Below are 27,970 nucleotides of genomic sequence, written 5' to 3' on the forward strand. Positions count from 1 at the left end.
GTTTATGTGTCTCTTAAAAACAAGTCTGTGAAAGGAGAGGACAACTTTTCCCGGGATGAATTATGGCGCTTTTCCATTGACCGGCTCGCCTCGGCACGCTTTTGAAAAGTTCCATATAGGAATCGTTCTCCACTATACAGGAACGACCCGGGACTGTAGGAGGAGTTACGTGTCATAAGATTCCCCCCGCTATACAGATCAGCAGGGGGAAATGCGATAAGAATTATGTCAAAATGCAGCACTGTCGTGCACAGATCAGCCTTACAACATGTAACGTTAAGTGCCTGTTACTTGCCGCTTTCAGTTCTAGTAGACTAGTTTAGATCTCGCAACCAGGGAAATGCCGACATGTGTTAAAGCCCCGATTCTATTTTTATTTCTCCTGACACGTTGAGCACTGTGCTTTTTTTGTTGGTGAACTACCGTAATAAGCCAAAAAAAGTTCAACTGTTCAAAAAGTGCAACTTCTCTGCTTTCAGAAACTGTTTGAATTTTTTAGATTGGGCATATAGTTCATGAATTACTATAGTTTGAAGGAACGCTGTAAAATCCTGTCTGCGCCGACAGCTCCGGTTTCGGAGCAAGACGTGAATCTATCGGCATTAGTCAAATACATGCTCACATCCAGTCATCCGCTCACTGCTCTCCATCAAAAATGGCACATGCATCAATAATATTACATAATAACAACTGCTCTGATTAGATTGCTTAGATTGTTTAATACATCAACGGGGGGAAAAGCGAGATGAACTCGCGAGTATCATGCTTCTTCTCCATTGAACGGAAAGTCCTATCTATTCCATTCAAAGTGTTTTAGCCTTCCCCCTTTCCACTGGTAATAAGGAATTGGCAAGAATAGATCGATATAAATAGATCAACATAATGCAGCACTATCATGCACAGATCAGCCTTAAAACATGTAACGTTAGATATATAACGGAGCGATGTATTTCTACGGAAAGGCTGACTGATGAGGGGCTCATACAATCTCCGCGTTTGTTATAGATACGAGTGCTCCGGTGTCTTGCTGGTAGTCAAATATATGTATTTATATATACAGCATATGGATTAGGGCTGCACGATTTGGGGAAAAAATCGAATTGCGATTATTTGGACAGATATCGCGATTGCGATTAATTTGCGATTTTTTTTTTTTTAAATAGCAAATAAAAAAAATAAAAAAAAGGGGAGTTTTTGTAAAGTGTGGCCATATCTCCGGCTAGGAAGGTCGTATCAACGTGCAGTTTGTTTGTACGTCTTCAGGGGACTTAGAGGCTCCCTCCTCTAGCACCCCCACAGCCCGAGCTACGAGTGAAAGAACTAAACTTACATTGGTTGTTACCCAACATTAAGTTGGGTTGCTTTAAAATCAAGCTTCAGATTAAAACATGTGATGGAGCATTACTAACCTGACTCAGGTGGTTTGTTTCACACAACCATCTAGGAAAGCTTAATTGGAAGCTGTTTGGAAAAGGGCAGGTACTTTCAAAAAATACTTGGCAGGTGATTGGATGAATCTATCTATCACCTATTTTCAGAGAGCATTACCACATGATACCATCAAACTATTAACTGCTCTAATTCTAATGCAAGGATGAGAACTTAAAAGATATGAATTGGGACAACATATTTATTTATGTTTTTTTTAAACAGCAACACCATTTTGTTTCTCTCAACAAGTGTCTTTTTTTTTTACGTTCATTGACGTTGACGTTCATTGACGTTGAATCCGACGCGCTGTATGACGTATCCCATACGGGTAGTGGTGTTTCTCAACCCTCTCCTCGGGGCGCCCCAGCCGCTCCACATATTTGATCTGTTCCACCACCAGCACACCTGATTCAACTAATCAAGTCCAAAGCAATTATGATTTGGACTTGATTAGTTGAATCAGGTGTGCTGGTGGTGGAACAGATCAAATATGTGGAGCGGCTGGGGCGCCCCGAGGAGAGGGTTGAGAAACACATAGTGAGTTGGACTTGTGATCGGAAGGTTGTGAGTTCAAATCCCGCCTGAAACCACACCACTACTAGTGTGCCCTTGAGTAAGGCACTTAGCCCTCAGTTACTCCAGGGGGAATGTCCCTGTAATTCGTAATTGTAAATCGCTTTGGATTAAAAAAGCGTCTGCTAAATGGCAAAAAAAAAAAAAAAAAAAATCCCAGGCAAATCGCAGGCTTTGCGATTAGCTAATCGCGTCATTTCAAATCGCGATTTCGATTTAAAATCGATTAATCGTGCAGCCCTAATATGGATGTGCCTGTTACCTGCCGCTTTCAGTTCTAGTAGTTTAGATCTCGCAACCAGGGAAACGCCGACATGTGTTAAAGGGAGCAAGACGCGAATGACATAAGGGATGGAAAGGGGTTTTAGAAGGGGGATGATGAAGCGCGCTGGACTGAGGAACATAATAGCGATTTTTTTGTTATGCTTGTTGTAAATAAAAGTTCTATGATGCATTGAAATGACATTAAACTAAGATAATACGATGGTTATCATAATTGTTCTAATCTTTATTAATAAGTTATTACAGAAACAGTAAGTGACATTTTCCGAGAGCGAAATCTGTTGTGGTATTTAAAAATGGCGGTTAGCGAAGAAATCTATGAACATGGGATGACGATTTCCATTGACCAATCAACGGTGTGCAGCATCACACGTCACACGCAGCCTGGCAAAAAAGTACCTTTGGTACCTTTCGCTACCCATCCCGAACAAGAACTAAAACCGGCACGGGTACCAGAAATGGCACGGGTACTTTTGGCAGTGGAGAAAGGCTAAAGACCAGGGCCGACCCGGGTAGTGGAAAAGCGCCATTATACAGTCCATGGGCCTTCTAGTGAGATAATGTGTATCCGCTCTCACCATTTCTGAAAGGGTGCTTTGAACTCCATGCCCAGCAAATGTCCTGACACCGATGTCATACACACGGTCACGTTCTATGGCGGGGGGGGGGGCAAAGATACCAGTGAGAACACACACACACACACACACGTGAGATGAACAAACAAATACAGATGCCAAACACTGTGAGCCTTCTACTAGCGTACCTGTCCAAAGAGGGTATATTCATACTCATAGAGTTTATTGTAGACCGACATCCCCTCTCTCTGCGAGGGAAAGAGAAAAAATAAAATGAGTCTGTACGCCAGTCAAGTACCATGAACCTCGAAGTATCTCTGTGACTTTCTTACTCTTCAATTCTCATATGTTGAGATGGAACCGTTGTATCTAGCTATGATCACAAGAAGTCAATGTCATGCTAATCCTTCTCACGATGGACAACATAGCCAACACAGTACCAGTCTATTGATGTGTGTATAGTACACACACACACACACACACACACACACACACACACAGAACAGCCCACACTCACCCTCCGTGACCTCCCATTAGACATGATCTCTGCGATCCCCTTGGCAGCATCGTTCTTCTCCGCCACGCAGAGAACCCGCTTAATTTGAGTCCGGCGGATCATGTCTGCCTGGTTGCTCTGTCCCGAAAACCACCTCTGGATCTTCGACAGTAGTCCTGCTGACCTGAGCAGAGATCTCCCGGGGTGGTACACTAGCATAGCTGGCTGCCGTAGCTCTCTACAGCACAGTGCATGCAGGAACACCCTGTCATGCACATGTTATGTCTGGGTGACACTGACATGAGTAGCTTGCTACAGCCAAGCTAAAGTAAATAATCGAGAGGATAGTTTATCTGTGGTAGCTTCATCAAAAAAACTAAAATGTCCAGTTCACATGTCAGCTAGCTTAGCATTCACTTAATTTACCTAACATTGTAGCTGCTAACATTAGCTAATGTCAAGCAACGTTAGTTGGCTTGTCAAACTACTTTCGCTAACAAAATGTAAACACAGATATGGCCAAATATGATCTAATTATAACCACTTTAGATCGTAACTAATAAACAGTTTGCGTACAGAGAAAACTTTAGTTGCAGCCTAAATATGTGTTTACAGTCTCAGCTAGTTGGGCTGTGGCGAAGTTTCCAAATTCCGCGCCTGTCAACAACTGTCGCAAAAATCCCTGTCGTAAAACATTCGAACTTGGCGTAAATCCAAACGTTATGTATTTATTTAGGTAATTATCTTTAATACAAAAACACTATGGCGTATACGTATTCAATGTGCATGTATACGTTTCAATCAGAAGAAGAAAAAATACTTTAGTGTGAAAATCAAAAAATCGGAATGTCCTTGTCTGACGCTGAGCCGGTCACGTGGTACGTATGACGACCAGCTGAGTAAACATGGCAACCGCCTCTGGATAAAGATGTACATGGATGTGCTGTTGTACATTCATCATCACGGTGCCTCACAACAACCACCAACACTTACACTGTTACACGGTAACGGTGCATGAAGACGAGAAGAAAAACAATGCGTCAGTGATCGGGTTCGAGATACGGTCGCCTTTCATCTCCCAGATCATCTTGACAGATCCGGCAGGTCGCTCGTACACGGCGGTGTGAGGAGCAAGACACCGCTAATTGCTTTTGTTATGAGACAGGGTTGACATCCGACCTCTGATGGAACATCACATGATATCGCCACATAGTGACATAGTTGAAAGGACAGATCGGTTCATGAACACCGTAACCAGCACTCCGGGAATATGAAGAATCACTGTTCGCCGCCGGTCCAGTGGAAGTTTCTCTCCTCCCCTGTTTAAGGTGTTCATCTCTCTCTCGGGTCGGATGGATGCTCGGGTGTGTTTCTCCTCATGCCTTGTATAGCACAACGGGAACATGATAGGCTCACCGGACGTGGTGGCGTTCACTAAAGAGGATGATGTCGGGGAGTCGTACACCGACCCCTGTGCTCTCCCCGACGAGTTCGACGTCCCTCTCTTCCCTCACGCTGCTAACTCCAACCCCTGGGCCAAAACCTCCTACGCCAAGTTCACCAAAGACTTCATCCTCATCTCAGAGTTCTCGGAGCAAGTGGGTCCGCAGCCTCTCCTCACCATCCCGGACGACCCCAAAGTCTGCGGCACCTTCGATCTCAACTACTTCTCCTTGCGGATCATGTCGGTCGACTACCAGGCCTCGTTCGTGGGCCACCCGCCGGGCAGCGGCTACCCCCGGCTCAGCTTCGTGGAGGACTCGCGGGTGGTGCTGGGCGACTCCAAGGAGGGGGCGTTCGCGTACGTGCACCACCTGACGCTGTACGACCTGGAGGCGCGGGGCTTCGTGCGGCCCTTCTGCATGGCCTACGTCTCCGCGGACGAGAGGAAGATCATGCTGCAGTTCCAGGAGCTGACCCACCGCTTCTCCCGAGCCTCCGAGTGTCTGAAGACCGGGAACAGACGAGCCTTCGCCCGCGAGCTGCAGAGGAAGCTGCGGGACCTGGAGTAAGTGCAACATCTCAAATGACACCCAATTCTCTCCATAATAATATTCTGTATAATATTATAGTGTGCTCACTACTTACGACCCAGAGCATCATAGACAGAGGTCACGGGTCTGGTCAGAAGTTGTGTGCCACATGGGAAATATGGTGTCACCTGAGCTGAAAAGACAAAAGATAAGTGAGTAGTAAGATAGTCAGTCATTTATCGATATCCAAAAGAGAGATCCAATTGCACCGAGGAGTCATAGTAATAGAGTAACTGTTGCTTCATATTCTGCACTATTACTGAAGTGTTGTGTGTTTCCTGACAGGTACACGCGCTCCGTGCTGCAGAAGGAGGAGGGGCTGCAGAGAGAGACGGGCCCGCAGGGCTGCTACTCCGCCCACGCCGTGGAGAAGGCCAACGAGCTCGCCAACGTGGAGAAGAGCATCTTCGAGCACCGGGACCTGCTGAGACAGATCAGCTCCTACCCCCTACGCCAGCGGCGGGACCCCCACGCCGTCACCTGCCAGCGGTGCGTGTCCGAATCGGAGCGAGACGCCGCCGCGCACGACGCCCTCGCCTCCTGGTCCGGCGACCCCGACCGCCACATGGCCCAGGGGGAGAGGAGGGAGGAGGGGGATGGCGAGGGCCAGACGGGTGAGGAGGAAGGGGGCAAATGCAAACCCGCCTACGTCCCCCAGCTGATCAAAGCCAGGTCGGCCAAGTGTTTCGACAAGCGCCTGAAGACCCTGACGGAGCTGTGCGACGAGACCTTCTACCAGGCCACGGTGGAGCTGCTCCGGGAGACAGAGAGGGGTTTCCGCGGCGACCTGTGCTACCTGCACACGCGCCGCCTGGACAGGGCGCTCCGCCGGAAACAGGCCGTCACCAACTTCCTGTTCGAGGAGGACGAGGGGGACGAGGGCGAGGGCGGGACGCTGAGGCCGTTCTGCGCCGTGAACCACGCGGAGGCGGACCCCGACACGCACCCCTCCCCCCCTCCCATTGTGCTGTGCCCCGAGCCTCCGGAGCCCTACCCCGCCTTCGCCCAAAACCACCCCGGGGACGGCGAGCAGGAGCCCGGGGGGAGCCGCTTGGAGTCTCCCCCCCCTCCCTCCTCCGACCTGACCCTGGAGACCCTGGAGAGCTCGGAGGAGACCAAGGCCACCCTGCAGCCCCTCGACCCGGACCCCGACCTGCCCCCCGACCCGGAGAGAGAGAGCTCCAGCGAGGAGGCGGTGACCACCCCCGGGGAGGAGGGGGGAGACCAGACGCCCGTCTCCCTGCCGGACGAGGCCTCCGAGCTGGGGGCCGGGGAGGAGGGGGGCGACGGGGAGGAGGAGGGGGGGGAGGGCGAGGAGACGGACCCCGACCCCGACCTGCTGGTCCAGATGGACACGGCCTGCTGCATGTCCCAGGAGGGCTTCCTCTACGAAGCCTCAGCCCCGGATCCGGCGGCCGGCCTGGGGCTCGGCGTCCCCCCGCCGCCCCCTCACTCCCTGGTGGTGAACCAGGAGCCCCACTCCATGCTGCCCTACCAGGGGGACTACACGGTGGGCTCTCCCCGCTCTCAGAGCCCCGCGGCCGGGCTGGAGCTGCCGGTCGGCTCCCTGGGCGGGGGGGGGGGTCCCGCGGCAGAGGACGGCGGCGGCTCCGACTGCACCATGAGCCTGTCGACCGGGTCGGACCGGGCCGCCTCGCCCCTGCTGGGCTTCGGTGGCGGGGGGGGAGCGGTGACCCACAGGCAGAGGAAGCGGGCGGGGCAGGGCGCCCTGAAGTTTGTGCGCCAGTACCCGTTCGCGCTGCAGGCCCTGTGGTCCCTGCTGAGCGGGAGGACGCTGGTGGTGCTGGGGGCCGACGAGGGGAGGGTCCGCCGGCTGGTGTCCGCCCTGGCGCTGTTCGTCCCCGGGCCGGGGAGGTGCGGGGAGAGGGTCCAGCCCTGGTTGTCCTGCCCCTTCACCCTCACGGACCTGCAGAGGTGGAAACTCATCGGACTGCAGAGGTGAGTAAAAAAAATATGTGTGTGTGTGTACGGAGGCATGGAGGCATCGAGTACCATTTTTATCATCTTGGGTACGACTCGGCCAGGGATCGAACTCACAACCTCCCAGTCTCAGGGTGGACACTCTACCCCCGCAAGGCCACTGAGCCGGTGTACTGACTGAGTATTCTCGGAACCGGAGTAATGTCTAAGTACACTTCTTTGTAGCTCAGAAAGTCTCCTCTCTGTGTGCAGGGGACAGGGGACAGGGGCGGTAGTGAGACTGGGGTGTTGTTTCATGTAAATCTCGTCAGGCTTTCATTTACTGTATGTTTTGATCAGACAGTGTTTGAGTGTGGAGAGGCTTAAATACACACACACACACACACACACACACACACACACCAGGCTTAAATACATACACACTCCAGGCTTAAATACACACACACACACACGCACGCTCACACATACACACACACACACACACCTGGGGGGGTATTCCATCAACGTCGCTAAAGGACAAACCAAGCTTATTTGGATTTATAAAAAAGTATTCTCGCGAGATTTATCCACATAAGCCTGGATTTTCCTTTAGCGACGTTGATGGAACACCCCCCAGCTCCCTCTGTGGTAGGCAGCTAGTGTTGTGTCTTTGGCGAACACTGAGACCGCGGGGACTCCGTCATGTGACGAACCAAAGACACTGCAGGGCCATCATGCCGGCTTTGGGCCAATGAATGATCCGGTTGTTATTTTCCATCCGTTCAGAACATTCCTCCTTAAACCCTGGATCCAGTCAGGCAAAGGGAGATTCCCGAGCCTTCTGTTCTGTGGAAACACAAAGCAGATGGAATTCTGGCAGTTGTAGTTCTTTCTAGGCCTCTCTGAGAGTAAGGACTACAGGTTGGGTCCCTTCTGTTTGCTGCCAGACACATTTAGGACTCATTAGCGTTCTCACTGGTTCTGTGTGGTGACTCATCAGATGTGAGTCAGAACCACAGGCCCACTCACACCCGATCATCAAGGTCTCATCTGGTTCTTTCTTCTCTCCCCCGCTCTCTCTCCTCCCCCCCCCCCCTCCCACTCCCTCTCTCTCCTCTCCCTGTTGTTTTTCTCTCCCCCCCACCCCCCTCCCCTTCTCCTTCCTTCCTCTCCCTACCCCCCCTCTCCCTCCCTCTCTCCTTCTGATCACCCCTCTGCTTCCTCCCTCGCCCTCCCCCCCTCTCTCCCTCCTCCCCCCCTGCCTCCCTCCCTCCCTCTCCCCCCCCCCCCACTTCCAGGATGTCGTCCCCCGTGGGCTCCATGATGCTGTGCTCCCTCTCCCGCTACGGCCGCTACATCTCCGTGCTGGACGCCGACCAGAAGACCCTCCGCTGCCCCGCCTACCGCGGCCGCCTGCTGGCCAACGTGGCGGACCACCGCACGGCGCTGCGCCGCGGCTCCACCTACTTCCTGCACGTCCAGGCCACGCTGGGGGCGCTGGCCGCCAAGGCCTTCCTGTTCACCTTCACCCACCACCTCCACCTGCCCGTGGGCCGGCGGGAGGGGGCGGAGGGGGCGGCGGGGCGCCGGGACAGCTTCCTGCAGGGCCAGCTGGGCCTGGGGGAGGAGGATAGCCAGATACTTCTCTACCTCAGCCGGCTCATCGCGCAGCAGTACCTGGCGCCCGCCACCGGGGGCAGCAGCAGCAACAACAGCAGCAGCAGCACCGCCACAGTGCCCAGCTTCGGTTTTAACTACGCCACCAGCGTTTTGTACAAGATCTGATGGGGCTGGGAGGGAGGGGGGGAGGGAGGGACCAGGAAGGGGGAGGGCATGCTATGTTCTCGTCTTAATGTCTCGTCTCCCCCCTTTTATCTCGTATATCTCTCTATCCCTGCTTCTCCATCTCTCTCTCTCTCTCTCTCTCTCTCTCTCTCTCTCTCTCTCTCTCTCTCTCTCTCTCTCTCCTCACTGGGAACTGGAGACTGAGGGAGTAGTGAATGTAACTTAGTGTTTACTCTTGAGTGTTTGTGGAGAGCGCTTGCGCACACACACACACACACACTAATCTTGAGCTCTCTCTCTCTCTCTCTCTCTCTCTCTCTCTCTCTCTCTCTCTCTCTCTCTTCCACACAGTAATCATTTCTTTCACTATACCAACCCAAACACACATTCGCTCAGCGCAAATGAATGTCTTAACCTGGTTACAGGTTTGGATTGAATAGTAGAATCACCAACAGCACATAATTGAGAAGGTGGAGGGTGTCAGTGTGTGTGTGAGATCATGCATGTGAAAGTGTGTGTTGTAGCGTGTGTGTTTGTCCTGCTCCACTCCCATGTGATGTTGCATGTCCTTAGAAACACACACACATACACACCTCCTCCTCCTCCTCCTCCACCACCACCACCACCACCACCACCACCACACCGGCCGACAGGAGTGGCCGTCTCCATAGTAACCACCGGTGAGCGGATACGGTTCGCTCAGACGGTTTTTAAGCTATTCTAAACGTAATGTATTGAACTTCACTGTTGTCTTAAAGTTGTGTGAGAGTGTAGTGGCGTCAGCATGAGACTGTGTTGTGACAGGGTGGAACACCGTAAACGTGTAAAAGATGTGTTCTGTTTTCTTTCTTTCTTTTTGGGTCGTCGTTTTCAAAGAACCAGAAATGACGTAATAACGTGAGGCGACAACCACCATTTCGCAGATGTATAACTGATTGTTCGTCGTTCAGTGGGACATCTCGGTTGCTTTGGCAACGGCTGTACCCCCCCCCCCCCCCCCCGAGTGCCGTCGCAATAACTTAAGAGACGTTTTATTTGTGTCGATAATATGAATATTTACACAGCCTCAGGGCTCAAACCTGACCATTCCGTCCCCATACTCCTATTTCTATAGATATAGAACTGTTTTATCTCTATGCCTTTTCCCAGTATCTATAATCGAGCTGTAGTTATTCCAATTCTAATTGTGACGCTAAGACCATTCCATTAGAGCGTCATCTCAACATGAGGTCTTATGTCACGCTGAATTGTCTGTTACTTTTTTTTTCTTCTGATTGTTACAACAATTCTACTCAATATATATGCCACACACAGATTGCCTACATGCAAAAAAAAAAAAGGGGAATGTAATCTGAAGAAAAGCCATAAAACAGCGTTCTTAACATGACGTGTGTGTTCTAGGGTCCCTTTAGTTGTGTCATCATGTGTGGATGCACCTTTGTTCTGTTTTCTTTATGTTCTCTGGGATCACACCCCTGCTCTGCACCTTCCCCTCGTAGAGTACAACAGTGTTTTAAACTGTGTGGTGAATGTCTGGTTATATTTTGTAGAACATTTTTGATGATGATTTATTCCATTAAATTATTTGTGAACATAACTGTAAAACGTGTTGGTGCCCTTGAGTTGAGTACCTGAGCTAGTCAGAGTCCCCTCGTCCCTCTGCTGGGTTCACATTCTCACTGTGAGAAAGCCAATGCAAAACTACAGGTCGTTATTAAAGATCAAACGTATGAAACTACCTGTCTGTGTCAGACTGTTTTGGTTTGCGTGTGTGTGTGGGGGGGTTATCATGGCTTGACTTGTGTTTTCCCTGGGACTAAACCAAAGGTCTTAACCCTAACATGAGAGATGTGAGGGCGGATATACAGTATTAACACAAACACAGTGGATGAGGTGAATTACAGTAGTCCAATTTATTTTATTTTTTATTAAATCTTATATATTATTATTATACCAGTACCTGCCACCCCAATGGCCCAACCTGCCATAATGAGTAGTTGATATTTATTACTTTCCACCTCTGCTAGAGATACTAGCTGTACCTCTAGACATGACAACATGGCCATTACATCCATTTATTCACTCTCCTGTAGATCAATCACTCACATTCACTCACATTCAAAAGGAAAGAAAGTACACAGGAAGTGTGTTTCACTTTTACACACTTCCTGTGTATGAGTCTTCTTTCTTTCCTTTTGAATGTGAGTGATTGATCTACAGAAGAGTGAATCAATGGATGTAATGGTCATGTGGTCATGTCTAGAGGTACAGCTTGTATTTATTTGTCTTAAGCAATTATGTATCACACTGTCTCATCACTAGCACAGTACAGTTGAGTTTATGGGTGTTTGGTCTTAGAATTACAGTAGTAAGAGCTGAGTATCTCATGGCCGTGGACATAACCATCAGAACAGGAAGTGACAAGACAAAACCAGAATGAAAACGTCAGTCAGTTAAAGCTCCTTTTCATCCACAGCATCAATGTGAACGGTTAGGATCCAGCAGTGGCACAGCCCCGGATATGAAGGCTTTAAGCAGGGTCTTCTTCCATGGTGTGGAACATTAAGAATAGAGTTGCAGATAGAGATTCTATGTATTTAGTAGAATAGAGTTGCATTAAGAATAGAGATTCTATGTGGACGGCTCCCTATTTGATTCTTTGGCCATATAATCCATATTTCTACACAGCAGAGAATCATTATCCTTCTTATGCAAGACTTTTCTATCTGAACATCTTTGAATCTTACATGAACATGAAGAGATCGTAGCTTACAGAACACATGCAAGCACATACACATTTTCTCGCTCACACACAGAAACAATAGACACACACACACACACACAACAGAAGCAGAAAAGCTCTTAAGTGCAGTAGGCTGGGTGCCTGTGGGCCTCTAGAGCTCGGGCAGGCCAGGCATGGGGAAGCGTCCAGCAAAGGCCTCCACCTCCCCCCTGATCTCAGCTACCCGCTGCTGGTGCTTCTCTCCATGGGCCAGGGCCTCCTTAAACTCCTTCAGGGTGGCCTTGGGGTTCAGACTGTTCTGGATCACTAACGTCAGCTCTATACCTGCAGACAGAGACAGGACAGGAGTTAGGAGGGCTAGGGGTCAGCTCTATAGCTGCAGACATAGAGACAGGAGTTAGGAGGTCTAGGGGTCAGCTCTATAGCTGCAGACAGAGACAGGACAGGAGTTAGGAGGGCTAGGGGTCAGCTCTATAGCTGCAGACAGAGAGACAGGACAGGAGTTAGGAGGTCTAGGGGTCAGCTCTATAGCTGCAGACAGAGACAGGACAGGAGATAGGTCTAGGGGTCAGCTCTATAGCTGCAGACAGAGAGACAGGACAGGAGATAGGAGGTCTAGGGGTCAGCTCTATAGCTGCAGACAGAGAGACAGGACAGGAGTTAGGAGGTCTAGGGGTCAGCTCTATAGCTGCAGACAGAGAGACAGGAGATAGGAGGTCTAGGGGTCAGCTCTATAGCTGCAGACAGAGAGACAGGACAGGAGTTAGGAGGGCTAGGGGTCAGCTCTATAGCTGCAGACAGAGAGACAGGACAGGAGTTAGGAGGTCTAGGGGTCAGCTCTATAGCTGCAGACATAGAGACAGGACAGGAGTTAGGAGGTCTAGGGGTCTGGACTACAGTAGGGTTAGGGTTAAGGCTCAGGGAGGTTAAAGGTCACCTCTGTGGATGAACTCTGCCACCTTCTTGAAGTCCTCCTCCACCAGGCCTCTGGAGGTCAGGGCAGGGGAGCCGAGCCTCAGACCGCTGGGACGCAGAGCACTCTTATCACCTACACACACACACACACGCACACACAGGTTACACACACAAACAGAGGTTACACCCACACCCACACCTACACACACCCACACACACGTTACCTGGACAGGTGTTCTTGTTGCAAGCGATGGAGCAGGCTTCCAGAACCTTCTCAGCCCGTCCTCCATCGGTTCCGTTGGGCCGCAGGTCCAGCAGGATCAGGTGGTTATCAGAACCGCCTTGGAGAACACAGGATGAAGGGTACATATATGAATACATGAATACAAACCCATTTGAATTTGAAGTGAATGGTTCCTGTGTCAGTCTCACCAGTGACTATCTTGTATCCATGGTTGACGAGGGTGTTGGACATGGCTTTGCAGTTAGCCAACACCTGCAGCTGGTACGCCTTGAACTCTGGAGTCAGAGCCTGCTTCAGGGCTACCGCCACACCTGGGGGGAGACACACACACACACACACACACACACACACACACACAGAGGTCACTCCTAGTGGACTGAACCAGATGTAGATGAGGTAACAGACAGTATGGAGTGAGAGGGGTGGTAGGTGTGGTGGTCCGTACCTGCGATGGCGTGGTTGTGAGGGCCTCCCTGCAGGCCAGGGAACACCGCCTGGTTGATCAGAGACTCCAGGTTGTACAAAGTCTCCTTCCCCTTAGCATCCACACTACGCACACCTGAGAGAAGGGGGGGTTAGGGGGACATAGGACAAACATTTAGTACTTTTTAGGTCTGGTTCAGATCCTACCTACAGGACAGAAGCTACTATGCCTCCATTGGCAACTTTGTGTCCGACAAAATTAATTAATGACAAGGATCAATCCTTGGCCCCCTTCTATTCAATCTCTACATGCTTCCAAAAAATAACAAAATTGCCTACCACAACTATGCAGATGACACTCAAATCTACACAGCCCTCTCACCCAACGACTATAGTCCCATCGACAATCTCTGTAATTGCATTGAACAAATAAACGCCAGGATGACAAAAAACTTCCTCCAGCTAAACAAGGACAAAACAGAGATAATTGTATTCGGTGCACCTGACAAAAGATCGAAAGTCAGTGCAAAACTTGATTCTCTCTCTCTTCAAACCAAAAAAACAGGTCAGAAATCTTGGTGTTATTCTAGACTCTGATCTAAACTAAATCAGCCTACTATCACCTGAAAAACATAACAAGAATGAGAGAGTTCATGTCCAAACAAGACATTGAAAAGCTCATACATGCATTTGTTTAGAGTAAACTTGATCTGTTTACTATTCTCTTGATGTATCTTTTTAAATGGTGTATGTAAAGCACTTTGAATTGCCTTGCCTAGTACTTGTTTTTTTCCAGTCAAGGTTAAATGCTGCATTTCAAGATGCCATAATTTATCCATTCCACACAGACACAAACACAAACACACACACACACACACACACACACGTACCCTTCCTGTAGAAGATGACCCCGGACCGGCAGCCTCTGAGTGTTTTGTGTGTTGTCGTGGAAACGACGTCACTGTACTCGAAGGGGGAGGGCACGACCCCGGCCGCCACCAACCCGCTGATGTGGGCCATGTCAGACATCAGGTACGCCGCGTTCTCGTCTGCGATCCTCCGCAGGCGGGAGTAGTCAAGGTTACGGGAGTAGCAGCTGGTTCCTGGGGGAAAGGAAACAGGAAGTAGAGTTTGAAACAGGCCTGAGGATTATCGATAGTGCTAAATCATATGGACCTACATTAGATGCAGTGTGAATCCCAAAGATTGCGTAGCTCGAGTGGAAAAATATTTTCAGTTCATGAGACTAGAGGCAGGTCAAATTAGACTGGTGGTGGGCCGCCACAGTCACTGTCAGGATCACACTGTAGCTCCAGATGTTACATAGTTACCAAGAGACTCACATTAAACACATTATCTATCTAACAGAATGTCCTGTTCCCAGGCCTGTGAGGGGCTATCGTGTGTGCGGATCCAGTGTGTGTGTGTGTGTGTGTGTGTGTGTGTGTGTGTGTGTGTGTGTGTATGCGCGTGCACGTCACCTGCGATGATGAGTCTGGGGTGGAAGAGACGTGCGTTCTCCTCCAGTCTGTCGTAGTCGATGAGTCCAGTCTCTGGATTCACCTGGAGACACCAGATTAGATGTGGATGAAACATCACTTTCAGTACTGGTTAACACCATCCTAATCCATTCAGGGTGGATGGAGGTTGTGGACGCGGGCCCATTTGGGTGAGTGAAAACGATAAGGGATGCACCGATACCGATACCAGTACTCGTACTCAATACTGTGCTCATGTACTCGTGAAATGACTCTGATACAACCGCTCCCGATACCACTTTACGGCAACGTAACGTAAGTCCCAACATGTTTCTGTACATTTTTACATTTTTGGCATTTAGCAGACGCCTTATTCCAAAGCGACTTACAATCAATACATTTGAATGCTAAGCATGTGAATCAGCAGTCCACCATTCGTTGCAGGAAGAGTACTCTAGCTCTGTAGTCACAAGTAGTCACTTAAAATTGATTTTCTAAATGTTTCTTCATCACCACCATGTTAAAAGTACTTTCTGCACCGCTGCGCAGTAACGTAACAATCTAACGTTGTTATTCAGACGTTTTATATGTTCTGTTTACTTTAACGGCCATGTATGAGTTTGAATTTAAGTCCAGTCCAGTATTTTTCTGATCAGGCATCAAATTCAGTCTACTATTATTATTATCATCATTGGTATTATAACACAGCAGTGATGTGGAAATTAGACTCATTTTTAAAATATGCCACTATTATTATTTTTCTAATGTGCTTATGTTTCTCTTTTTCGGGACGAGGCAAAGCAGTGTGGAGGACCCAGAACCATCCACACCCCAGATGGCCCTACACTGCATACTTTGTTTCTTGTTACATCTGTTTGTTTTTAAGAGAAGATGATTGAATAAAATATTGAAATATTAATGAGTCAAGTTTTTTGATATTTGATATTTTGGGTAAATAATTGAGATTAAAAAAAAGATAATCGTTACAAAAATCGATAAATTAGTCGTTAGATTAATCGACTAATCGAAATCGAGAAACGTTTGGTGCAGCCCTAAATGTAAGTACTTGTACTTGGTCTAAGTGGTATTGGTGCATCCCTAGTGAAAACCATGTGCAAACTCTAATTAGGATGGTTGTTTTTCCTTCTACACTGGAAGGACTACACTGGAAGGACTACACTGGAAGGACTACACAGGAAGGACTACACTGGAAGGACTACACTGGAAGGACTACACTGGAAGGACTACACTGGAAGGACTACACTGGAAGGACTACACTGGAAGGACTACACTGGAAGGACTACACTGCAGAGTGGAGGGGGGCAGCTGGGTCTTGTTGGACAGGCACAGTACACACTGAACCCCCATAGAAACCGCATATGGAACCTGGGAAAAAGCAGGCCATGTCCCAGGTGTAGGGGGAGTTCCAACACAGATAATACACCGCTCATCAGCAGGGTCATGGCCTTATGAACAGGCTACACAATGACAAAGCAAGTTCTGGCAGACCGATAAAAACAACACTGTGCTACAACTGTACCGGAATGAACCCCAGACAACACAGAGATGATACTGAGTGTGTCATAGTCCAACACAGCACAGATAAGGTCAACAGAAGGCAGGAGGCCATCAGTGACATAAAGACATCATTGTGCAACGGCATCAAAGTGAGCCTTCCTGATACAACACTATCCTCCCACTGGGTTTATCTGGGCTGAAGAGTGAGCGGCCCTGTTTCATTTACATTTACATTTTTGGCATTTAGCAGATGTCTTTATCCAAAGCTACCTACAACAAATATTTGACTAAGTAAGTGAATCATCTATCCATCGGTCATCGCAAGAAAAAGTAATCTATGCTCGGGCCAGGGGCCATTGGCAGTCACAATGCTAGAAGAAGGAAGAGAATATATATATACAGTATATATATATATATATATTATTATACATTTTTTTACAGTATTATTATTATTATTTACATACCTTGTAGGGCATGGACTCAAAGAAGATGGAGGTAGCAGAGATCTTCTTCTTGTCGGTCATGAAGCCGTGGGTCAGGTGACCTCCGTCCGGCAGGTCCAGGCCCATGATCCTCCCATGAGGCTCCACGATAGCCGTGTACACGGCGAAGTTAGCCGGGGACCCCGAGTACGGCTGCACGTTGACGCCCCACTTCTCTGCGTCCAGCCCGTACACCTCCAGGGCTCTCCTCTGACACAGCCTCTCCAGCTCATCCACATGCTCTGTACCCCCATAGTACCTACACACACACACACACACACACACACACACACACACACACACACACAACACACACACACACAAATTAGATCTTTCTAACCTATCCTAACCCTCTTTGTCTGTTGTGCTGTGTGTGTGTGTGTGTGTGTGTGTGTGTGTGTGTGTGTGTGTGTGTGTGTGTGTGTGTGTGTGTCTGTGTGTGTGTGTGTGTGTGTGTGTGTGTGTGTGTGTGTGTGTGTGTGTGTGTGTACCTCTGCCCAGGGTATCCCTCTGAGTACTTGTTGTTCATGCAGGACCCCAGTGCCTCCAGAACAGCCCTGCTGGTGAAGTTCTCAGAGGCGATCAGCTCCAAGCCATAAGTCTGTCTGTGCTTCTCTTTCTTTATGAGGTTAAACACCTGGGAGACACAACACACACACACACAAAATTCACAAACCTATCTAATGTCACACACCTTTAACATTCCCACTCCCCCCTGCCAGGCCCTCACCTCTGAGTCGTTGGTGGAGAGGGTTTCCTGCATCATCCTGTTGTGTGACTCCCACAGGTCTTTGCTCGCGTGGTGACCGTTAGTCCCGGACATGACTGGGCTGTTTCCCTCTCACAGATACAGGAGATCTACACAAACACAACTACTCAACATTAATACTTAACAGATATTACACATATGCAATATCCACACACACACACACACACACACACCCCCCCCCTCCGCCCCTTAAACACACATAGAACTGTTTTATGTGTGTCCTCATTTGTTGTGTGTCAATGTTCAGGTCCAATGTTCAGATCCTTACCTCACCAGCCATAGCAGTCACAAACAAGCTCATACCGTTTTGTGTTGCTCTCTATTTTCATCATACTACAGAAAATACAATGCGCATTGTAGAGGTGATTTCCTACCGCCTTTGAGCCTACACATGCAGCTCCATGCCGATATAGCGGTTTAATCTCCGCTGTCAAGGTTCATTACGCCATCACACACCCCTCTGTCATGTACCTGGACATTGCTACATGCCTACAAAGTTCACTTTTGCCCAGACAGCTATCTCTGATATGAATTGATTTAGGCATGGGAACAGCCAAAACTGAGTTTATTGAGTAAACACACCAATCACTTCCAATCTATGTTGAAATGCCGAAGTTGCATAAAGTTATAGCTGACTCAAGATACAACATCCAATTATTCTAGAGAAGATTCTGAATTGTTGGTTACAGTTACAAGTCAAGACTTCCTCGCTGTAAGCCACACTTAACAATATTCATTAGCTAAAACAAAATAGAGCATGAGTTGTGTGAGGTGGGTTAGTTATTACAGTAACATGCTGTCGCTTAATCCAGTGCCTGCTGCAACTGGACAGACCCGTGAGGCGCATGACTTCTATTAGATACTTTGGCCCATTTGACACATGCCGCTAGCACAGAAACACCCATGTAGAAAACATCCAGAGGGCTAAATAGATGCTCGTTACAGAAGTTCCAAATTATGTGCGCTGTCACATTTCCCCGCGAAATACACATGCTCTGTTTACAGCGATGCCATTAGCAGGCTACTGTGGGCTCGGACCCTTGACAGACCTGTCCACATGGACTGCGTGGCACGTCGCCAGCGTGCTGAAGTTCAACTGTAATCAAAGCCGGACAGCTTGAAAACCGTAAGAGGACAACATATTGTATTATGTATCGAGAATACTCCGAGACACAGAGCAGCTGACTTGCTCTCTTTCTCATTAGCCACATCGGGAGGTTGCACGATGGAACTGGGGGTTTTGGTATTCCATTACACTAGTGCAATGAGTCTAATATAAATGAATACAAGTGTGATATCTAGCAGGTCAATCAATTAATTATGTAGCTAACAATGTGAATAGTTACCCACTCCGGTCGCTGTGCGCTGCAGATGTGGAGGATCTGACGATATAGAGGTACAAAAGGTATACAGTAACTTAAGTTCACACGAGGCGAAGTCCGCGAAAACACCCAACCAATCCATTGACATGGAGGCGTGTTTTCTGTCAAATGTCGTCTTTCAACCCTCCTCCTTTCTTCCCCGTTTGCCAATAAAAAAACACGCTGCAGAACAATATTCTGCAAGACTGGAAATCTCCACTTAATAATTAATAATAAATAGATAAATCAATGAAAGTGACCGAAAGACCCAGTGATGACATAATAATAACTTATATAATAATGTCGAGTAAAAGTGCGAATAATAGTTTAAATACACATCCTACATAATACATTATGATACATTCAAAATACATTTACGTTGTGTATAGAAATGAAAATATGACATAATTAGAAGACAACGTGGTCACATGTGTTTTTTAATGACCTTTCAAGGTCAAAAATCACATTCACTGTTGAGACATTATCTTGGCAAGTCACATTTTGTCACTTACTGAAATGACATTAAACAATTAGAACAAGTCAACTGATCATCAATACCATGACTAGTTGAATCTGTAAATGTTTAAAACCATCACCTGTGTTTCTCTCCAGAACCAGGAGTGGGAAGACACTGGCCTACCTTACAGTGTGTCTGTATAGTATGTCTGTGCCTGCACTGTTACTGTTACAGTGCACTGCTGATGCAGCTAGAAGTACCATATCAGGCTACTAGCAGTGTTCACTGACTGTGGTCCTGGAGAGCCCAGAACTGATACACTGGTTCAGCTGATCAGTGACTAGTATGTTAAATAGGTTGTTGAGTTGACCAGTGCAAAGTCCTTGTCCTCAGTGGGAGATCTCTAAGCTCCCAGAGCCACAATCTATCTCAAGGGAAATAAATAAATACATACATAAATAAATAAATAAATAAATAAATCAGTCTTCTCTCTGGCATAGTAATGTTAATCTGCAATATATTAGAATTTAACTATTTACAATGATTCATTAAAAACCAATACAAGTGATGAAGATCCCTTAGCAAAGAACATTATCAGCATGTTAATAAATCTACAGTGATGAATAGTAGTATAGTATACTGGACCAAGTATCAATGTCAGGTGTAATGTACATGGTCCAGTTGCTCATAACTTTTAATCTGGATCAGAATGATCTTTTTTGCTATCCATGATCAGATCTATCTGGCAGATTTTCAGTCATATAGGGGAAATCAGCCAGCTCGATCTGATCCTGGATAGCAAAAAACATATCCTTTTCTCAAAAAGTAGCCTAACTTCCCGGAAATATTACAAAGCCATGATTCCAAACTGAAAAACACAGATGAAACATCTCTCTCACCCCACCACCTTCCAACTGACCCTATATTACAGTAAAAGTGAAATATTCTTCATTGCTCTTCTTTAAAAATAGTTTCCGATATATATATTGCATCAGTCCATGAATGGATGAAACCGTTGTGGCTAAATAAACTCTATTATTTCAGTGACAGTGAGTGTACTCCTTTCGCTGCTGCCGCTGTGGCTTCTTTAGCTGTGGGAACAAAAGGATAAGCAAATCAGATTAGATCAATCTAATTATATGACATATAATAATATCTAATCAAACTGTGAGAGATGAATCATTAACCTCACACTAAAGTGTAGGAGCATATAGTAAGATACTATAATACTATAATATATACTATACTAATACTATAATAATACTGCCTCTTTCTCCTGCACAGTATTGGGGTTGTTCTAGAGGGGTTCAGCGACACAGTTCTGGGACACGCCCACCTTTCCTCTCCTCCTCCTTCTTGCGGGCGGCGTCCTCCCTCTGTTTCTTGATGATGGCGAGGCGGGCGAGGTCTGCTTTGGCCTGGTCCGTCTTCCCCGCCAGGTGCATCTTCATGTAGCGCTCCTTAGCCTTCTGCTTCTCGATCTCCTCTCTGACACCAGGGGGACAAGGCCACGGCGTGAGCAGGGAGGACCAGAGGACCGTTAGCATTAGCTCTGGAGTTGGAACTGCTGTGTGAGGTGGTGAGCGCTGTGTAGTTCTTATGGACATGAGCCTCACTTACTGTGTGTGTGTATCCGTGTGTGTGTGTGTGTGTGTGTGTGTGTGTGTGTGTGTGTGTATGTGTGTGTATGTGTGTGTGTGCGCGCATCCGTGTGTGTGCGTCCTTGTGTCCCCCTGTGTCCCCCCCTGTGACTTGTGTGTCCTACATCCCGAAGCCTCTCTCACCTCTCTCTCCTGGAGAGCTGTTTGGGCTCCTCCAGCTCGATCTCGGTCACCTTCTTTGTTTTCTGAGCCACTCTGTTGGGGTTCTCGATGTCGATCAACCCCTCCACACCTTTCCTCTTCTGGAGACCCAGGAGGAGAACATATGACACAAACATATACATACTCAGCTCTGTCGGTTTCATGAGGTAATGGCATGTGGCCAAACATTCACTCTGGCCAAACTCACATGCAGGTCTACACAACTGTGTGTGTTTTGGGGGTGGAGGGGGGTGGGGGGGGGGGGTGAGAGTGCATTTGAGAGTATTCCATCTGGCAGATGGTATCGGCCATTAGACTTTACTCCCTCTCCTGATGCCATATACTCATATATATATACAGTAATAAAAATAACAATTATATATATAATTGTTATTTTATATTGTTATTACTGTTATTGCTGCTCTTTATTACTGTTATTGCGTATTGTATTGCATTTTGTTGCATTGTTTACTTGTATTCAATGTAATGACAAATAAACTTAAAAATAAATAAACTTGGATTTGAACTTGAATTTGAACTTGATAGATGAATGAATGAATGAATGAATGGTCTTTATTGTCATTAATATAGTACAGGTACCATACAACGAAATGTGTGAGGGGGAGCTCCCCTGGTGCTAGGAAAAAAAAAAAAATGCTATAAATATCCTAACATTTCCTATCTCTGAACCTTATGTGCACGAGGGTTGTCATATTGCACATAGTATTATTGCACATTCATTTAAAGTGTCGCAGTTTGCAGGTTTGAAATGTTCACAGTTGTGTTTCAGTATTGCACTTGATTACAATCTAGTAGCTGCCATCAAATTGTCTAGATTGTCCAGGGCCTAGAACCTAGGTCTTTGCTGTGTTCAGGGCCTGAATGGCCCTAGGGTAGAAGCTGAGCTTCAGTCTATTTGTCCTTGCAGACATGGTCCTGAACCGCCTGCCCGAGGGCAGCCGAACAAAGTGTTCGTTCCCAGGGTGGGATGGGTCTCTGGAGATCTTGGAGGCCTTCCTGAGGCAGCGTGTGTTGTACAGCTCTTCCAGAGAGGGGAGGGGGGCGCCGATGATCTTCTGGGCCGATCTCACGACTCTCTGTAGCGCTTTCCTCTCTGCGGCTGTGCAGCTGGAGAACCACACGCAGATGCAGTAGGTGAGGATGCTCTCCACTGTGCAGCGGTAGAAGGTCACAAGCAGCTCCTGTTTGAGGTGGTATTTCCTGAGGACTCTCAGGAAGTAGAGCCGCTGTTGTGCCTTCTTGATGATGGCTGCTGTGTTGGTCTTCCAGGACAGGTCATCCTGTATGTGCACCCCCAGGAATCGGAGGGTTGAGACTCTCTCCACGCTCCCTCCATCGACGAGCAGGGGCTGGACCTCAGATTTTTTCCTCCTGAAGTCCACGATGATTTCCTGGGTCTTTGACTGGTTCAGCAGCAGGTTGTAACCTTGCACAGCTTGCCCAGCTGCTCCACCTCATCCCTGTACGCCGCCTCGTCCCCCCCCGAGATGCAGCCCACCACGGTGGTGTCGTCTGCAAACTTTATGATGGAGTTGCTGGGGTGGACGGGGGTGAAGTCGTAGGTGTAGAGGTTGTACAGGATTGGGCTTAGCACGCAGCCCTGGGGGGACCCAGTGCTGAGTCTGAGGGCTGTGGAGGTGTGGGAGCCCACCCGCACCCTCTGGGGGCGGTCAGACAGGAAGTCCTTGATCCATGCACAGATGGAGTGTGATAGTCCCAGGTCTAGTAGTTTGGTCACTAGCCTGTCGGGAAGGATGGTGTTGAAGGCAGAGCTGAAGTCCACAAAGAGCAGTCTCACGTAGCTGTTCCCCCTCTCCAGGTGGGATAGAGTGGAGTGGAGAGTCGTCGCGATGGCGTCCTCTGTGGACCTGTGGGCTCTGTAGGCGAACTGGTATGGATCCAGGTTGGGCGGGAGGCGTGTGACTATGTGGGCCCGGACCAGTTTCTCGAAGCACTTCATGATGATTGGTGTGAGTGCCACCGGGCGGTAGTCGTTTAGGCAGCTCACCGTGCTTTTCTTCGGGACTGGGATGATTGTTGAGGTTTTCAGGCAGGGTGGGATGGTGGCCTGGGACAGGGACTGGTTGAAGATGTTGGTGAAAACCCCGGCCAGCTGGTCGGCGCAGTCCCTCAGCACCCGTCCCAGGACGCCGTCCGGCCCTGAGGCTTTTCTGGGGTCCACCGCCTTCAGCACGCGTCTCACTTCATGCTCTGTAAGGGTGAGGCTGCTGAGAGCTGGAGAGAGTGGTGTTTGTGTTGTGGTTACCTCCGTTCGCAGCTCGTCGAACCGGGCGTAGAAGGAGTTCAGCTCTTCCGCCAGCAGGGGGTCGTCCTCCGCGGCTGTGAGCCTGTTGGCTCTGAAGTTTGTCATGTGCTGAACCCCCTGCCACACCCGCCTGGAGTCGTTGCTCAGGAAGCATTCCTCAATCTTCTCTCTGTGGTCTGCCTTGGCCTCCCGGATGCCACGGTTTAGGTTAGCCCTGTTGGTGCTGTACAGCAGTGTGTCCTTCGCTGAGAAGGCGTTGTCCCTCTCCTTGAGCAGTTTTCGGACCTTCTCAGTCATCCATGGCTTCGTGTTGGGGTAGACCCGAACACGTTTGTCCACGGTGGCTGAGTTGGTGCAGTTCACTATGTGGTTCAGAACCGACGACGTGAACTGTTCCAGGTCCTCATGCTCATATTCCTGCCATGAGGTGTCATTCAGGCAGATCTGCAGTGGGGCGGACCCTGCTGGCCAGGTTCTGACAGTCTTAGTGGTGATGGGAGCACTTTTCCTCATGGGAGTGTAGGCTGGGATCAGGAGGATGGACACGTGGTCAGACATGCCTAGATGAGCTAGCGGTCTAGCCTTGTAAGCAAGCTTGATGTTGGTGTATACCTTGTCCAGTGTGTTATCTCCTCTTGTTGCACATTTAACATGCTGATAGAACTTGGGTAGTACTACCTTCAGGTCAGCATGATTGAAATCCCCCGCGATGATGTGTACTGCTTGACGATCTGCGCTCTGTCCACCACTGATGACGTCATGTAGCCGCGCTGTGTGCGTGTGTGTGTGTAATGTGTGTGTTTGTGTGTGTGTGTGTGTGTGTGTGTGTGTGTGTGTGTGTGTGTGTGTGTGTGTGTGTGTACCTGGGAGCCGTCTTCGTCATCGCTGTCCTCCGAGCCGGACCCTGGTAGCTTCTCCTCTCCCAGATCAATCTGAGCTGCACCCTCTTCCTCTAGCTGCCACACACACATACACACACACACACACACACACACACACACAGAGTTAAACTGATTTCCACCACACTGTCAATTATGAAAGTATTAATCTGAGTATCAACAGAGTCACCAACCAACCTTCTTCCTCTCCTTCTCTGCTTTCATCTGAGCGTCTATCTCCTCAGGGCTTGTGTAGGTCCGCATACGACCCTTATGGCCACCTTTCCTACCTGAGATGGTTACAGGGACATGTCAGACAAGCACACAACACAGTACTCACAGCTAGCAGGTTAGATACAGTTCTAAGGCAGCCTAGGTGCCATCATAACATACTAGTTGCAATATGAGAAGGCAACAATTACTTAAAGATCTCTCTTTTCTCTTGACAGCTACTTGACAACAACTTGTTAACTACTGTGCAGTATAGCTAGCTAGCTAGCAGGCTAATAACTGTGACTACATTCAACACGCATCATGTCATAATAAATGTTGGCCTCTCTTACCTCCTTTGGGCATTTTGATAAACAAAAGTTTTAATACACACGACTTAATACAGAGATATCAGTGGGAATACATCTGTTTTGACCAGCAGCCTTGTTGACAGCTGGCTAAAAACAGCCAGCCAAGATCCTCCTCCCAGCAGAGACGTCTGGAGAATTGCCTTTCAAGAAACAACAAAATACCTGTTTGTATGTGGATATTCGTAACATACAAAGCACAAACTTGAAACTATCAAAAACTATGCAAGCTTAAAGAAAATATTTACGTAGATTATGTCAAATGCACTATAGAATAAAAAGTGCCTAAATGATTTTAATAATTGTGTGGGACCTTTGGTGGGAAGTTACTAACCTGATGCAATATGCAAAGATTAAGAGTAACACCGCCGAGTATGACGGGAATATAAATAGTTATATAAAATAATAATTATACTTATTTCATAGCACACATTGAAGTCATAGCATATTCACAAATGTATGTTATGCTCGGGCAAATGAATTAGAAACATGTGTTTATGTCAGTGAATGACGTTTATCTCACGAGACTATAAAACGGATCAGAAAGACCCCAGACATCGTGACGTCAACAAGAAGCGACTGGGAACGGGCCCGTAGAAACACAAACGGAGGATCAAGCTTTCTGGTAATATTGTGTTGATTAGTCGAACACAGCTCAATTGGTCAATTTCCTTGTGTTAGATATTCAGTATTCAATATCTATAGATAAGAAACCAGATTAAATCCACTACAAACAATTATGAGTTGTTGCTGCATTATTTAATATTTGAGAGTTGAGAAATCGCGCGGACCCGAACGGGCCCGTAGAAACACAAACGGAGGATCAAGCTTTCTGGTAATATTGTGTTGATTAGTCGGTGACATCCAAGGCGATGCCTAAAGTAAAGAGGAGTAGAAAACCACCCCCCGATGGCTGGGAGCTCATTGAGCCGACTCTGGACGAACTGGACCAGAAGATGAGAGAAGGTAGGACTCCGCACGAACAAACGAGGCTGCGTAAAAGACTCATCGACCATGGCACAACATTACTTTGTCTATTTCAACAACAAAAATGTGTCTACAAAGCCCTGGTCGTTTGAATCCATCACTTCTGTTTATGTCATGTGATCATCACACACATTAGATAACCGGCCATTTCATTTCCATTTCCAGCCGAAACAGAACCTCACGAGGGAAAACGGAAGGTGGAGTCTCTGTGGCCCATCTTCAGGCTGCATCACCAGAGGAGCCGCTACATCTTCGATCTGTTCTACAAGAGGAAGGCCATCAGCAGAGGTAGACTTCACTGTAGCCAATGTAGTCTCTACAGGGCTCTGTATATCTGACCCCACAAGATCGGAAATATACAGAAGGCTGTAGAGGCGATTCACTGCAGTCCATTATACTTGATCAGGATCAAGCCACCTGGCCCAGTTGTTCAAAACTTAACCTGGATCAGAATTTTTCACTATCCACGATCAGATCTATCTGGCTGATTTTGAGTCGTATAGGGGGAAATCAGCCAGCTCAATCTGATATCTGGATCAGATAAAAGAATCGGGATCATTCTGATTCAGATGAAATGTTTTGAACAACTGGGCCCAGGAGATCCACTCTTGTCATGAATAAATACTGACTGTGTGTCCGTCCCCAGAGCTGTATGACTACTGTATAAAGGAGGGCTACGCAGACAAGAACCTGATCGCCAAGTGGAAGAAGCAGGGCTATGAGAACCTGTGCTGCCTGCGCTGTATCCAGACACGAGACACCAACTTCGGAACCAACTGCATCTGCAGAGTCCCCAAGAGCAAGCTGGAAGTGGTGAGTCCTGTCGGCTTGACTGTACAACAGCAGGGTTCCCGCGCTGGTCTTACAAAGCCTTAAAGTCTAAAATCCAGCAATTCGATTTATAAGGCCTAAAAACATCTTACATTTCAGTTATTCGGTCGCTTCCTTTTTTGTCTGTATGGCAGTAAAATCCCTAATTTCATCACCTCGAGGATGACAAAAAGCTATCATATGGTACCGCGAAAAGGTCAAAAATTATATTTAAAAAGGTCTTAAATCCGACTTGTTGAAACTTGTAGGAACTCTGAACAGGCTTACACACTGTAGGTTCTCTCCACTAGCATGTGTAACCGAGTTGAGATGGTTAACTCACTCCTCAAGCTCAGATACCCCCACCTGCCCTGTCGCAAAGCTATCTAGTTTACATCGGGTATTCGAGGAGACGGGTCGACTGTGTTGGCAAGCCAGGGGTCGCAAGTTCGAGGCTCGGTCGGAGCAAGTCGTAATTGCGGGGCTACTGTTTGCAACAATTTCACGTCTGTTTTCGCAATCTGTTTCTGCTTTAAACAAACAAGTTAGCTACGCAGAAACAGACTGGCGTCCAGGCTTGATGATGATGAAGATGATGAAGAAGAGTGTGTGTCTGTACAGTCCCTGTGTCTCATGCCCACCGGTTTGTCTTGTTTAACCACGCTGATCCTGTCTCCTCTCTCTCTCTCTGCAGGGAAGGATAATCGAGTGCACCCACTGTGGATGCAGAGGATGCTCCGGCTGAATCGCTTAGTCAGGCCTTTTCTAACTGGGACATCAGGGCTCATCTAACCTCCACCTGTGTGCTCTCTCTCCACCCTGGAGCGTCTTTGTGTTATTACTACGGGCTGGACCAGGAACTAACCCCTATGAAATAACTACCCCTTGTCTATGACCCCTACCCCTTAAATGTTTGCAGATCTTAGGGACTTGGATGGGTTTAAGCAATATGGCGATGAAAGCTTTTGACCTAATTGCTTACACCTATCTAGATACCTCAGATCTGACAACGTTTAAAGCGGTGGGGGTGATGGAGAGGAACTAAGGGGTGGTTCCGGGGCCAGGCCTACCATTCCAGCTGTCCAGTGTACACTGTGAAGGTCATTATAAGTGCTATGGTACCTCATTTCATATGAAGAGGGA

At 48.0% G+C, this 27,970-nt stretch overlaps 5 protein-coding genes across 8 annotated transcripts in view; 2 read left to right on the forward strand and 3 right to left on the reverse strand.

Annotated features, from left to right (window-relative positions):
• top3a (DNA topoisomerase III alpha) overlaps window positions 1-3,480 on the reverse strand; it is a gene marked incomplete at its 5' end in the record, with an annotated part of 14,360 nt that extends 10,880 nt beyond the window's left edge. The window contains 3 exons of the mRNA XM_080524752.1: window positions 2,865-2,938; window positions 3,050-3,109; window positions 3,379-3,480. Of these exons, the coding sequence (XP_080380878.1) occupies window positions 2,865-2,938; window positions 3,050-3,109; window positions 3,379-3,480 (236 nt within the window). The remainder of the gene's footprint in view (window positions 1-2,864; window positions 2,939-3,049; window positions 3,110-3,378) is intronic.
• A 1,185-nt stretch (window positions 3,481-4,665) lies between these two features.
• smcr8a (Smith-Magenis syndrome chromosome region, candidate 8a) lies at window positions 4,666-9,095 on the forward strand (the record flags this gene model as incomplete). Its single annotated transcript, XM_080523069.1, has 3 exons — window positions 4,666-5,365; window positions 5,676-7,349; window positions 8,609-9,095. Exons 1-3 carry the CDS (start codon window positions 4,761-4,763, stop codon window positions 9,093-9,095), a joined length of 2,766 nt encoding a protein of 921 aa, XP_080379195.1. The 5' UTR covers window positions 4,666-4,760.
• Window positions 9,096-10,993: 1,898 nt separating this feature from the next.
• Window positions 10,994-19,132, reverse strand: shmt1 (serine hydroxymethyltransferase 1 (soluble)). 4 transcript variants are annotated; one of them, XM_080524276.1, is made up of 11 exons: window positions 19,014-19,132; window positions 17,629-17,770; window positions 17,390-17,535; window positions 16,881-17,157; window positions 14,902-14,983; window positions 14,311-14,523; window positions 13,443-13,556; window positions 13,186-13,308; window positions 12,978-13,094; window positions 12,776-12,886; window positions 10,994-12,162 (listed from the first exon to the last, which is right to left on the reverse strand). In XM_080524276.1, the coding sequence occupies exons 2-11, from the start codon at window positions 17,719-17,721 to the stop codon at window positions 11,990-11,992; spliced, it is 1,449 nt and encodes a 482-aa protein (XP_080380402.1). In that variant the 5' UTR covers window positions 17,722-17,770; window positions 19,014-19,132; the 3' UTR covers window positions 10,994-11,989. The 4 variants fall into 4 exon arrangements, with proteins under 4 accessions (XP_080380402.1, XP_080380404.1, XP_080380403.1 ...); XM_080524278.1 differs by having other exon boundaries at window positions 17,629-17,756; window positions 19,018-19,116; XM_080524277.1 differs by having other exon boundaries at window positions 19,018-19,108.
• A 1,008-nt stretch (window positions 19,133-20,140) lies between these two features.
• On the reverse strand, window positions 20,141-25,136 carry pdap1b (pdgfa associated protein 1b). Its single transcript, XM_080524281.1, has 6 exons — window positions 25,016-25,136; window positions 24,651-24,742; window positions 24,438-24,530; window positions 21,270-21,388; window positions 20,822-20,973; window positions 20,141-20,576 (listed from the first exon to the last, which is right to left on the reverse strand). Exons 1-6 carry the CDS (start codon window positions 25,026-25,028, stop codon window positions 20,521-20,523), a joined length of 525 nt encoding a protein of 174 aa, XP_080380407.1. The 5' UTR covers window positions 25,029-25,136; the 3' UTR covers window positions 20,141-20,520.
• A 476-nt stretch (window positions 25,137-25,612) lies between these two features.
• bud31 (BUD31 homolog) lies at window positions 25,613-27,970 on the forward strand. The gene is made up of 5 exons (XM_080522370.1): window positions 25,613-25,655; window positions 25,885-25,996; window positions 26,183-26,305; window positions 26,664-26,830; window positions 27,522-27,970. The coding sequence occupies exons 2-5, from the start codon at window positions 25,903-25,905 to the stop codon at window positions 27,570-27,572; spliced, it is 435 nt and encodes a 144-aa protein (XP_080378496.1). The 5' UTR covers window positions 25,613-25,655; window positions 25,885-25,902; the 3' UTR covers window positions 27,573-27,970.

Source organism: Nansenia antarctica (genome assembly GCF_963989245.1).
Source record: "Nansenia antarctica genome assembly, chromosome: 2".
NCBI lineage: Eukaryota > Metazoa > Chordata > Actinopteri > Argentiniformes > Microstomatidae > Nansenia > Nansenia antarctica.

Coding starts and splice junctions, on each gene's coding strand:
- shmt1 (XM_080524276.1), bottom strand. CDS start 17,721: ATGTCCGGGACTAACGGTCACCACGCGAGCAAAGACCTGTGGGAGTCA. Junction 13,557..14,310: donor GGTCATCTTCTACAGGAAGG/GTACGTGTGTGT, acceptor CCCTTCTCTCAG/GTGTGCGTAGTGTGGATGCT. Junction 12,887..12,977: donor CAACAAGAACACCTGTCCAG/GTAACGTGTGTG, acceptor GTGTGTGTGTAG/GTGATAAGAGTGCTCTGCGT.
- pdap1b (XM_080524281.1), bottom strand. Junction 24,531..24,650: donor CAGAGAAGGAGAGGAAGAAG/GTTGGTTGGTGA, acceptor TGTGTGTGGCAG/CTAGAGGAAGAGGGTGCAGC. Junction 20,974..21,269: donor CAGCTCTCCAGGAGAGAGAG/GTGAGAGAGGCT, acceptor CCCTGGTGTCAG/AGAGGAGATCGAGAAGCAGA.
- bud31 (XM_080522370.1), top strand. CDS start 25,903: ATGCCTAAAGTAAAGAGGAGTAGAAAACCACCCCCCGATGGCTGGGAG. Junction 25,997..26,182: donor GGACCAGAAGATGAGAGAAG/GTAGGACTCCGC, acceptor TTCCATTTCCAG/CCGAAACAGAACCTCACGAG. Junction 26,306..26,663: donor GAGGAAGGCCATCAGCAGAG/GTAGACTTCACT, acceptor GTCCGTCCCCAG/AGCTGTATGACTACTGTATA.